This window comes from Pteropus alecto, unplaced genomic scaffold (genome assembly GCF_000325575.1).
Source record: "Pteropus alecto unplaced genomic scaffold, ASM32557v1 scaffold39, whole genome shotgun sequence".
NCBI lineage: Eukaryota > Metazoa > Chordata > Mammalia > Chiroptera > Pteropodidae > Pteropus > Pteropus alecto.
In genome coordinates, this window is record NW_006443568.1 from 5,804,938 (window position 1) to 5,817,457 (window position 12,520).

General features: G+C 54.3%; 1 protein-coding gene across 1 annotated transcript; it reads right to left on the reverse strand.

The window, feature by feature from the left end:
• Positions 1-1,997: 1,997 nt before the first annotated feature.
• HCRTR1 (hypocretin receptor 1) lies at positions 1,998-10,298 on the reverse strand. Its single transcript, XM_006924311.2, has 7 exons — positions 9,970-10,298; positions 9,581-9,759; positions 8,159-8,402; positions 7,683-7,798; positions 5,717-5,943; positions 4,585-4,706; positions 1,998-2,910 (listed from the first exon to the last, which is right to left on the reverse strand). Exons 1-7 carry the CDS (start codon positions 10,166-10,168, stop codon positions 2,735-2,737), a joined length of 1,263 nt encoding a protein of 420 aa, XP_006924373.1. The 5' UTR covers positions 10,169-10,298; the 3' UTR covers positions 1,998-2,734.
• Between the last annotated feature and the right edge of the window lie 2,222 nt (positions 10,299-12,520).

Sequence of the window (12,520 nt, forward strand, 5' to 3'; positions counted from 1 at the left end):
ACCATGCCATGCAAAAAAAAGGCAGTTCAGGGGTACATGGTCTACATAAGGCTGCTCCCATTTACCAGGATGAAGTTGAAGGGTAGGGATCTGGGGTCAGCTCAAGAAGCTGACCTTGTGTTTTATAACAGTTTTAGGGCTAGCATTTTGGGATGGAAGCAGCTGCCCTAAACTTTTTACAGTATGGCCTTTTTATTATCTCAAGCCCCGGTTTTATTTTACAGACAAACTCCATTTATTATTATAGCTTTACCCCCATTTTTATTAAGCACAAACATCTGAGCTTGCCTGTTGGGTCTTCAGATCAGCGTGATAATCCAGTCTATACCGAATGCTTATAGCGAGCTGATGAAATTTCAGTCAAAAGCCAAGTCACCAAACATTCTGATTTGCCTGGGAGACCCTATCCTACGGAATGGCGTGATATCCTTTTGCTTTGGAGGGGCAAAGATTAAGAACTCCAGGCCCTAAGCAGGGGCTCCCCTCCCTGCAGTGGGTGGTTGGGAAAAGAAGCTATGACTTTTCGGCACCTCAGGCCCAGCAGGTATGTTGGGCTCAGCCAGTTCAACCCTGTTCATTCTCTGTACTACTGGAGTCCTAGAATTTGATGGAATCCAGTTCCTGGAAGCCAGCTCCCGTCCAGAGCTAGAATCCCCTCCATGGCCCACTGTGAGTCCAGCCTCTGTTTGCCGATCTCCAATGACAAAGAACTCAGTGCCTTTCTAGGCAGCCCATTTCCTCCTTGACTCCTAGAACCTTCTTCCCAATGTGGTTTCCAAATCTTGCCACCTGGAAACCACCACCTATTGGCTACGGTTTTCTCTTCTGGGCCACCCAGAACATATATCACCCCTTTCTCCATGCCAGCCTTCTAGATACTTGGAATCTGCTACCACATTTCCCCCAAGTCCTCCCAAGCTCTTCAGCAACTCTTGACTGAGCATCGCTCCCCTTGGCACCTCCCCTGAATTATCTCCAGTTCATCCAAGTCCCCCAAATGGAGGCCCTGGGCTCACCATGGCACTGGGTTCAACCAGTAGAGTAGAACTACTGCCATTATGGAAAGTTTCTGTCATTTCTTTGTTCCCACTGAGCCAAGCATGTACTAAAACCCATCTTCAGATTAGTGCCAATCATAGTCTCAGCTGGTGCTCACCTGAGGCCAGGGAGCCCAGGACCTAGGTTGGTACTTGCAGGCATGGTTGGTTCTGAGCTTGGGGGCCAACCCTCACACCTCCTTCTGCACACTGCACCTCCAAGCCTGGCATCAAACTTGACAAACAGCTTTGGATCCTAAAGCCAGCAGGAGTGCAGAATGGGCAGTATAGCCCAGCCCACCTGGCCACACCTGCATATCTGTGGAACTGTCCATGAGAGCAGGGTTGGTGAGTGATCTATAGAGTGGGATGATAGACTACACCTTCCACCCACCCGTGTGATGCCTAAAAATCTCTGGACTGGGCCCCTGGCAGGATCATGGTTTCACCCCACTTCTAGACAGGTGAGGTCAAGAAGGAGCCCATAGCTCCATTAATCAGACTAAGCAGACCCAGTGGTGCGCACGGCTGGGCTGACCTCTGCCAGATGTCCCCTGCCTCTCTCAGCAGAGCAGTACTTCAGACTGTGTTCCACCTTCTGCTCTGGCAACAAGGATCAAGGCATCTGGCAGCCCGCTGATCATCTTGGTGGCAGACAGAGCACGTCTAGCCAAGTCTGTGGCTTTCTCTTATTATCCAGTGAGTTCATAGAGAATAAATGCAAGCCCTAATTTCCAAGAAGGTGCAGAGAATAGTCGTCTGTTAACCCCACTGTTTGCCCACCTTACCCCCTTACCTTCCAAAGGCCTCGGGGCCTGTGAGCAGACAGATATGCCAAGGATCGAGATCCCGAGCATCAGAATTGGTACTGCTGAGGAAGCAGCACTGTGTGTGCTCAGGCCTGGCTAGGAGCCCATCTGGGATGCAGTGTGTTGGGGGATGGGAGGTGGGAGTAGTCCCTAGGTAACAGCATTCCAGTGCTGCCTGTTTTCCTTCCCCACCTGCACCCCTGCACTGACTTCCCCACCTTCCTTGTTCCTAACCTAAGCATAGATTTTGTGCAATTACAAGGAAAGGGAACATTCAGTGCCAGGCTTTTAATTACAATTGCTTCGGGCTGCTGTCCTCCATGCTAAATGGCAACATGGAAAGTGTTTTATCACACCACAAAGCCAAAAGGGTCCGGTCTACAGTGCGTGCGCTTGGCACCTGGTGAGCATGGGGCTGTGTTCCCACAGGAGAAGGGCTGGGCCCAGATGAGTTCACCGGGCATCAGAGTGGCTGGCCAAGTCTAGCCGAGGCTTTAGGGAGCCACTGGGCCAGATGGAAATGCCTGCTGGGGCCCTTCTAGCAGACTCCAGGGAAGGCTGGTAATTGGGTAGGAGAGGGGTGTTTGGGAGGAAGGCCAAGCTCTGCAAGGATGATGAGGATGGATGGTACTGTGGCATATGGCCAAGTGAGAGGAATGCAACGATAATCTTGTCCACAACACTTTACACTTTACAAATTGCTTTCCACTTTCTTGAGCATGCTTAATCCTCACATCAGTCCTGTTCAGGGGACACAGAGAGAAGGGAAGTGACTTGCCCAGAGTCAAACAGGTAGAAAACCAGGACTGGAGCCCTGGCCTTGCACTGCATCCAACAGTCCTTCCACAAGGAGTAGGGGCTGGTCCCCCAGGAGCCAATAGCCCTTGCTCAAGGCAGCACCGTGGTGACGCTGGTGAGCACCACGTGCTCTGAGACTTTGGAGACGGAGCACCGGCTGTGCAGGCTAGCAGAGGAGCGGGGGCTGGGGGCTTTCAGAGAGCCGCAGGGACCCAGGCCAGGCAGGCAGCAGGAAAAGGCAGCCTTAAACTGCTCCCGGAATTTACCTTAGTTGGGAGACAGAAGACACAGCCATAAGGAGACAGGTGTAGCGGGAAGGTGCCTTGGGCCCAAGGACACCCACGCAACTCCAACCAAGCTGCCTGTGAGGGGGCGGGAGGGAAGGGTGGAGCTGGGAGGGAGAATGCCCCAGGGCCACCCCTTCACTGCCAGGAAGAGTGAGGACAGAGGCTTCACTCAGAGTGGGTCTCCAAGGAGAAGTGCAATTTTTATCTGATTCCTTGACTGTGCTCTGGCTCTGAGCTCAGCTCAAAACGTGGCCTCTGGCTCAGGGGCCTCAGGTCACCTCTGCCCTCCTTGTTGTGTAGGTGGAGGAGCTTGGGGCTCACCTTCCGTCTAGGCTTTCCCCGTCTCTGCTCCAAGGTGATGAAAGTGACAGCAGTAGTAGCCCTCACACCAGGCACCGTAAACAGGTGTCTTGGCCTTGACCCCCAGGAGAGGTGGGGTCCTTTAAATTCACTTCACAGATGAGACACACAGAGCTGTGGTGGTTTGCCCAAGGTCACCACCCAGCCAGAAGGCGGACCATTTCTAATGCCAAAGCCCTTTGCTTAACGAGTACGAGAGTGGTGAAGGAGCAACTACCACGGCCACCGTGTTCAGCCGAGGGACACCAGAGAAACAGGATTTTGTCTGGAACCAAAACCTCCTTGATCATGTTTCATCATCCCGCCAGCCTCTCTGGTGCCCAGCAAAGGGCCAGGCACACAGTAGGTGCTCAGTAAATGTAGACCAAACACTGCAGCACTCCATTCACCCCTTCTGTTCTCTGAGCTGCAAACCATCCGGCCAGCCTCTGTTCAGTAATTCTTGAGCCTCAGTGAGGGTTATAACATTGACCCCTGGTCCCTTTCAACCTTTTCTTGAAGATTATTTGTGTCCAGGCTTGAACAGTCATCTGGACCAGTCCTTTAGGCCTCGTCCCAGAGTCAGAGGTCTGGTGAGTCACACTTTTGCTGAGTCAAAGTTAGAGGTGCATGACCACTCTGAGACTGAGGTAGAGGGAGCCGATAGGAACTGTGGGACAGCTGAGAGGAGGCCCTAGTGGGGGTGAGGGACCGGCAGGCCTGGAATTCCAGAGAGAGGAGTAGGAAGGCTAGTGCTGGAGGAGGCTGGATCCAGGGATAGCCCTCCAAATTCTGGTTCCTCTGCTAGTGTGTATCAAGCCTGAGAAAGCCCTCTCCCTGCCTGGGGCTGCCTCTGCTGGTGACCCTCTCTTTCCTCTGACACCCCAATTATGCAGTCATCTCCTCAGGCCCTCTTCCCACAGGCATGGGTCCCTCTGGAGCTTCTGTTAACCAGAGGGGCTCATTGGAAGTCCTGCTGTGCATGCACCAGGCAAGGGTAGAGATGAGCTGGTCTATCTGCTCTCCTTCCCACCCACTCGCTGATCTGTATAATCTGCAAAACTGGGTCCTGAGTGGTGGTTAGCTTTTTCTGGCCACATTTGAGAGTGTGGCTGGTCTCCCATTCAGACCAAGGCTCCTGGGCAGGGCCAAGTCTTCTCCCTGAGTGGGAATTCCCAGAGCAGGGTTAGGATTCCTGGAAAGGAGCAAGTATCTCCTCCCCTGTCATCCTTTATTCAGCCTAGGCTGGGGATAGGGAGGCTATTTTCCTGGGGACTGTTGCCCTCAGTCACTCTGTCTCCCCAGCCCACTTACCACTGAGGAAGTTGTAGATGATGGGGTTTGCAGCGCTGTTGGCATACACCAGCCAGTGGGAGAAGGTGAAGCAGGCATAGATAGCTTCTCGGTCGCTGGCTTGGTGGAACATCCCGAACACCCTAGAGGACAGGACAGTCAGAAATGGGGCAGATGTGTGTATACGCGTTTGTGTGGCGTTGCTCATAGAACTCAAGCTACAGGTCTGGAAAGTACAGAAGCTACCCTTCCGTCCGCCTGGTAGCCCTTTCCTGGGTCTGGGGTCTTGACTACAGTTTTTTGTCTTGAGCAACAGAGAGTATGACTAGAGTAGGCCCAGGGACAGGGACTAGGGTACATCTGCTCAGTTACCAGCTATCTAATCCCCTGAGGCTCCCCACCTACTTTCTCATCCATCCTGATAGCAGCATGATGGGAGTCATAGGCACCATCCATTTTTCAAAGAGGGAAACTATTTGAGGCTCAAAGAAGTCTTGAACATGGCTATGCGACAGGCCCAAGGTCACATAGCCATGGAGCAGCCAAGCACAAACTCACACTGAGATGGTATCATGTCAGATACTCCTTGTTCTTTCCTTGTACCTCATGGCCTCTCACTTGTGGTGCCCCTGTCTCCCTCTGTTTAGCACGCTGTCCCTCCTACAGGGCTTGGTCCCTCCCTTCCTTCTAGTCTGCCAAATGTCACTTCCTCAAAGAGGCTTTGTAAAAACCATGATATCTTAGAAAAGATTTAAAAAACAAAAACAAAACACCAACCCCTGTCACTGTCACTCTCTATCCACTTTCACTATTTTATTTTTCTTCATAGCAGTTATACTATGTATTTATTTCTCTCTCCCACTGGACGTAGTCTCTGTAATGGCAGGGACTCTGTCTTGTGCACTGTTCACTGTGTTTTCAGCCCTACCGTCTGATGAGTGGATGAAAGAATATTCACAGTAGTCCTAGGAGGTCAGGACTGTAGTTATTCACATGTTACAGATGAGGAGATTGAGGCCCAGAGAAGAGAAATGACCTTCCCCAAGGTCACACCATGGCCTTGGCATGGAGCCAGGTCTCTCTCCAAAGCAGAGAGAGCTCCTTCCTCTGACCCCACCACCACCACCCACTCCGTCTCCCCACGTGTTCTCACCTCTTAAGGACATTGAGGACACTGATGGGCAGGTAGCAGAGGGCAAAGACCAGCAGCACTACCATCAGCATCTTGGCTGTCTTCCTCCGGGCACGCATCTGCTTCACCTCAGCCAGGAAGGCCCGGGCCCTAGGCAGAGGTTCTGCACTGGGGTCCTGCCCCTGCTCTTCCGGCTGGTCTGAGGGCGGCTTCCAGTTTCTCACCAGGGCCGATGTGGTGCCAGGGATCTGTCCAGCACAGAGACAGCGATGGTAGGAGGAGCTTCCCGTGGGAGAAGCTCCTGGTGGGAGGAGCTCGTGGTGGGAGGTCGGTTTCCTTTTCAGAGCTCTGCTTCAGGCTGGAGCCTGGGGCAGGTGGAGGTGGATGAGGGGAACAAACCCTTGCAATAGGAAGGAACCTAATATTCATGATAAAGACCAAGACTGGACTGAGGGTGAACACCATACCTTCATTTTTCATTAGCTCATTGTGAGACCACCCGCAACGTGCCTTTGGGGAAGGTATTCTTGGCCCTCAGTTTCAGATGAGGCAACTTAGAGGCAGGGGACACTTGACAACATCCTCCCAGCTGCCCATCCATCCTTCTTGGATCACCATCTCCTAAGATCACCACCTCCATCTGTAGGGTAGGAGTGGAGGTGAGCTGTGCCTCCCGCTGGCCCATGCCTGCCTATGGGGAAGTCTGGGCAAGGGGCAAGTAGGTGGGTAGCATGGAATGACCTGGGCCTCAGAGCACAGGTCCCAGCCTTGGGTCAGTACCCATCAGACTATGATGGTTCCAGGCTCCTGGCGCAGCCATTGATATTCCTGAAGCCTCTTCTACCACTGGATGCCTGAATCACCCCGCAGCAGAGGGCATGAGGCTAGAGTCCAGGAGACTTGGGGTCTAGGGCCAGCTCAGCCATTCATCAGCCATAGCCATGTGACCTTGGTTAACTCACTTTCTTTTTCTGAGTCTTGATTTTCCTGTCTGTTAGATGAGGAGAGCGACTGCTGCCACCTTGCCTGGGAGCTGTGAGGAGCAGGTGGCATGTGCTGGTAGACTGCAAGGCTGGCCATGTTCTAGCTTGCATCCTCTCAATGTCCAGACACTGACCCGACACTGACCCAGGACCGAGCCATGTGACCTTGGTTAACTCACTTTCTTTTTCAGAGTCTTGATTTTCCTGTCTGTTAGATGAGGAGAGCGACTGCTGCCACCTTGCCTGGGAGCTGTGAGGAGCAGGTGGCACGTGCTGGTAGACTGCAAGGCTGGCCATGTTCTAGCTTGCATCCTCTCACTGTCCAGACACTGACCCGACACTGACCCAGGACTCACTCCTGCTGGTGCCAAGGGCCTCTAAGCACTCCCCACATTTCCTCCTCCCCCCACCCACCACAATAAATACTGCATAAAATCTGCTGCGGTCAGTTTGTAATAGGGAGAAGAAGGCAGGCCCTGGAACCAGGAAGGCTCTGCCACTCAGCATGTTCAGAATGGGTAACGTTGCTGCTTTGGTCAGATAGTTATGAAGACATTGTGGGCAACATGCCTAATTTGGCAAGCAACATGGAGGTGCTATTGTTCAGGCGCTGAATTGAGCACTGGAATCCCACAGATCTGGGTTCGAGTCCCTGCCCTTCCACTCACTGAAGGAGGGACTTGGGAGAAGTTGCTTTGCCTCTCTGGGTCTGTTTGTTCATATATTAAGTTGGGGATAATATATGGTGGGTAAGAGGATGCAAGACTGCCTGGAGGTGCATGGTACAATCAGTGGCAGCTACTGATACTAGAACAATACCAGTTACTGTTTGGTTCCAGGATTGGCAGTAGTGCTTTTGGCTTTGAGTTTGATATGTCCCTGGGTGTTGCCTCTCTCTGGCTGCAGACAGGATGGCATGTTCTGAAGGCAAAGAACTGTCTAGTCTTTTAGACCAGCACTCCATCCCCTCCCAGCCCAAATAGCCACACCAGAGTGGGCCTCACCTGGCGACCCCAGAGCTTGCGGAAGATCTGGAAATAAGCCATGGCCATGAGGCCCAGCGGGGCCAGGTAGGTGACAATGAAGAAGCAACTGTGGTAGATCTTGGGATAGAGGTCATCTGTAGGAACCAAAAGATGGAAAGTTTGGGCCCAATGTGGGACTTCCCAGCCTTTCCTGGTAAGCAATGCCACCTTGTCCCAACTAAGGCCAAAGCAAGCAGCTGAGCCCCATACAGGGACCATGGCAGAGAGAGCCTTGGAGTTGCCCAACCTGGGGGTGCCCATCCTGAAGGAATCCCTAGCAGATGTCTGTACTAGAAGAGGTACCCACCCTGGAGTTGCAGTTGGTAGATGCCTGGTCTAGAGTGTCCTCTGAGAAGACACCCACCCTGGATTCCCTGACAAATTTCTGCTCTAGGGGAGTATGTGACTCAGAGGTGCCCACTTCGCGGATGCCTGCCCAAGGCTCCCGCCATTACCTGCCCAGCGTTCATCACAGACAGAGAAGAGCCGGGTGCGATTGGCTAGTTCAGGCAGCACACTGCTGCATTCCATAACAGCAGCCTGGGGTACCATGACAGCCAGCGACACAGCCCAGATGCCTAGGATGGAGCCACGGGCACGCCGGGCGGTGCTCTTGAACAACAACGGGTGGCAGATGGCATACCAGCGGTCCAGGGCGATGAAGCTGAGAGTCAGCACTGCCACTGACACAGACACGGCCTGTCCCATGGGGACACAATGTCAGTCCTCTCGAGTGTCACCCAGAGACATGGGGTGAATGATGGGGCTCACAGCCCAGAAATACCAAGCAGCTAGATGCAGTGCACATCCTGACCCCGCCACTTACTGGCTGTGTAAATTTGGGCAAATCACTCTCCTTCTCTAAGCCTCACCTGCAGAGTGGGAATACATCATTCACCTGGCAAGATTCTCATTAGAATAAATGAAATCATGGCTAGAAAATGTCCAGCTTGAGACCTGGCACAGAGTAGGTGCTCCCCTGCTATGAATAATAACTTAACACTTATGGAACTTCCTACATGCCAGACATTGTCCTCATTATCCTCACCGCAATCCCATGAGGTGGGGACTCATCCCCTGTTACAGAAGAGGAAACTGAGGCAAGGAAGGTTAAATATCTCCCAGGGTGATTTTCCTCATCTGCCTGTCTTTATTCTCAGGGTTGCTAGAGTTAATCAGCTGAATGGAAAAACCTCAAAACAGTGGGAAATCCAAGAAGCATTCCTCACTGCCCTGGGATGCTATCCCTTCCTCAGGCTGTTGAGAAACAGGCCTCATTCTGGGAGGCAGGGATGAGCCTACGCTCCAGGTGTAGGTGGGCAATGCCTCCAGGAGTGCCCCCACCTTCTGGGGTATAGGAGACAGTTGAGGAATGCAACTGAGGGGCCATTCTGGCCTCTGGCCCTCCTTCCACTCCCCCCCAACCACATCTGGACATCCTGATTCTCAATGCGAGGGAAGCGCTGGCCAGGGGTGGGGAGAAGGGAAGGAGCCTTTCTAGCAGGCCTCCTCAAATCTACTCTCCTTGGGATCAGGAAGCAGGCCTATGTGCATTTGTGTCTGCCACTGTGAGCTTGTGCCTCTCTCCTCCACTGTGTGTGGTGTGCCTGGAGATCACTGTGTATGTGTCCACACATGGCTGTGTGTGTGAAAGGGAGGAGAAAGGATCTCTGTGTGAGTATGTGGAGCTGTCTGTACCCTCCAGCGTCAGGCTTGTCTTCGCTCTGGCCAACAGTAGAGGATGGCCCACAGAGGTACTGAGCCACTGTGTTCTGTCTGAAAGGCATGTCTGAGGGTCACATCCTTTGAAAGGCCATGGTTTTTTAACTTGAAGGGTGTGACAGGAAGGTGATGAGGGGCACAAGGACAGAGCTCACCTGTAGATAGGGGATGACCTTGCAGAGGGCAGGTCCGAAGAGCCAGGACTCAGTGATGTCTACTAGAAGGCTGGCCGGCAGGCAGATGGCTGTCACCAGCACATCAGCCAGGGACAGGTTGACAATGAAGTAGTTGGTGACAGTCCTCATGTGATGGTTCCGCCACACGGCCAGGCAGACTGAGGGATGGCATGGGGATGAAGTGAAGCCAGGGGCCAAGCCATGCCCATCCTAGCTCAGGCTCTTAACCAACCCCTCCCCCCGCCCCCCTGCCCCACACTATCGGTGCGGAGAGATAGGGGCTGGGGAGAGAGGAAGAGAAGAGAGGCCTAGGACCCCTTCCAGTTCCCTGGGGAATCCCGCAGCAGCACGAGGACATAGGGACTTACCCAGCGTGTTGCCAACCAGAGCCACGAGGAATACAGCCACGTAGGCGATGATGAGGACCCACTCGTACTGCTTCGGGTACAGATAATCGCGCCACAGATAGCGGAGAAACTCATCTTCGTAGTCGAGAGGCACGGGAGACGGTTCTCCACTGCCAGTGGGGACCCCAGTCTGGGCTACTAGGGTGGCGGAGGGCTCCATGAGCTCAGGAGCTGCTGCGGCAGAGGGGCATCATGGGCTCTGCGGAGGGAGGGGAGCCCGGGCCAGGCTTCGGCCCACTTCCCTCAGGCCCCGGAATCTTGCACCCAGGTCTTTTGGGGGTTCCAGACCCAAACCTCCTGAAGAAAGGGAGGGAGGAAGAAAGGAAACATTAGGGACTATGCCAGGCAATTTGTATATAAATTATATCTTAATTCTCACAGTCCTGTGGACTGTGGTGGAGGACAAAGCTCTCCCCTTTCATCCTCTGTTTCTCCGTCCATACAATGAAGTAATGACCGTACCTACCTCACGGGACCGCGGAGGAGAGTAATGAGCTCTAAAGCACGCCTAGTGTTTTATCCAGAAACCAACACAGAAAGCCAGCTTCCCATGACTAGAGAATCCTGCTTTACAGAGGAGATGGAAGCTCAGAGAGGTTGAGACCCTTGCTCAAGGTCACAAAGCTGCTATGCCAGGTCTGTCTGAAGCCACCGAACACCACAGACTTGGGAGAGAAAGCCAGCTGATTGCAAATATTCACCCCTGAGTCCATTCCAACCAGAATTTTTGGTTGGAAAAAAAAGTCAAGGCAGGCGTTAGAGACTCAGGCCCCGCCCATCGGACCTGTCAGACCCTTCCCGGTGCGCGCGCGCGCACACACCCCCGTCCCACACCCCAACACACACACACACACACACACACACACACGGTGGGGGGAAGGGTGCAGGGAGGCACTGATAACCTCTCTGGAAATGAGGAGAGCGCTCCACGCCCGGCTCAGCCCCCCGGCTAGCCCCATCTTGAATCCCGGGGGCCGCAATGCGTCCCGGCGGCCGCCAGGAGTCGCTGGGCCCGCGCGCAGGCTGCACCCTCCATTCATAAATCTGGCCTCGCTCCCCGCCCCTGGTCGCTGCTCAGACCCCTCCTTCCCCGTGGCTGGGCCGGGACGACCCCGGACTTGTGTAGGCGGGTTGCGGGTCCCTAGAGATCCCTGGGAGAGGGGCAGGGAGCTCCTTCATACTCCCGCCGAGTGTCGGCAGACCCACTCCCTGAGCGGGACGTTCCTTGCATTTCGGGGACTGAGGGAGGGGGGCTGTGGCGTTGGGGAGGAGGAGTTTGGGCGTTAGGGGTTCTGCAGGAGCCTGCCAGGAGGAAGCCTGCGGGAGATTCAGCCTCCCAGCACCCAGGTTATCCCCTGAGACTCTTGGCTCCTGCGGAGGATACTTTGGAACCCCTACCCCGGGCCTGGGGGTACCCCACATCCCGCACCTGTTGGTTCCGAGACCCCGGCGTCCTTGGCTGCTGGTCCCGAACCTTGCACTGGGAACTTCGCCTCCCTGCCCCGAAGGCCAGGCTCCTAGGGGGGCTGTGGCTCCAAAGCGGGCTGTGGCTGGCGCCGGCTCCACCGGGCTGCGTGCCGCCGGGAGGGGCAGGAGGGGCAGGGCGGGGAAGGGAGCCCCCAACCGGTCTCGGCTTCTTGTCTCCTAGTCCCGAGACCCGGAGGGCGGAGGGAGATGCTCATTCCTTCTCGCCTGCCACTCACGCTTCCATCCACTTCCATTCATGCGTCCAACTGCTCAATCACACCGTTCGCATTCATTCAAAATTTCTGCCTCTGGCCACTCAGCATTCGAGGTGCACCTACTGTGTGCCAGCGGGCCCTGGGCAGCTTCGGAGAACCACAGTGCAGATGGGATCCCAGCTCTACTTCTCGCTGCCTCACCTAGATGATAAGGATGATGGCACAGGTGGGTCACAGGGCTGAGAGATGACACCTGCACCGCCTCCAGCAAAGCTCTAGGGGCTACTGGAGCGGCTAGCTCCCAGCGATGCCAAAGGCCGGGCTCGCCCATCTCCCAACCCCCATTCTATCTGCCCCCAAATCCTTTTTGTTCATGCCACTTTTCCCCTTCCAAGGCAGAGACGGTAGGTGGGGCAAGGAAGAGAGCAATCAGAGGGGCTAATGGATTCGACACACATTTACTAACCAGTGTGCCAGGCAATGAGCTATGATAATACAGCTGCCATTTGTGTAGTCCCAGCCATGCATGATCTCATTTAATCAGCCCTGTGAGGTAGTTGTTATTGTCCCCATTTTACAGATGAGAACACTGCACTCACATGGTTCAGTGACTTGCTCAAGGTCACATAGCAGAAGCAGAGCTGGGATTAAAGCCTGTGCTTCTCTTCAAGTATAGCTGCCTCCTCACCTGGCCTGAAGCAAGTGGGCTCATGGCCTGGCAAGTCTTCTATGGTGCCAAGAGAACTGTGAGTGAGCCCTGGGCAGGGGGGCTGTAGGCCATAGGAGGACAAATTGATCGAGCCAGGACATCAGGACAGGCTTCCTAGAAC

Excerpts from the sequence above, each read along its gene's own strand:
- HCRTR1 (XM_006924311.2), bottom strand. The coding sequence starts at position 10,168 with ATGGAGCCCTCCGCCACCCTAGTAGCCCAGACTGGGGTCCCCACTGGC. Across the intron at positions 7,799-8,158 it reads CTGTGATGAACGCTGGGCAG|ATGACCTCTATCCCAAGATC; the intron begins GTAATGGCGGGA and ends TGGTTCCTACAG. Across the intron at positions 5,944-7,682 it reads GCAAGCTCTGGGGTCGCCAG|ATCCCTGGCACCACATCGGC; the intron begins GTGAGGCCCACT and ends TGTGCTGGACAG.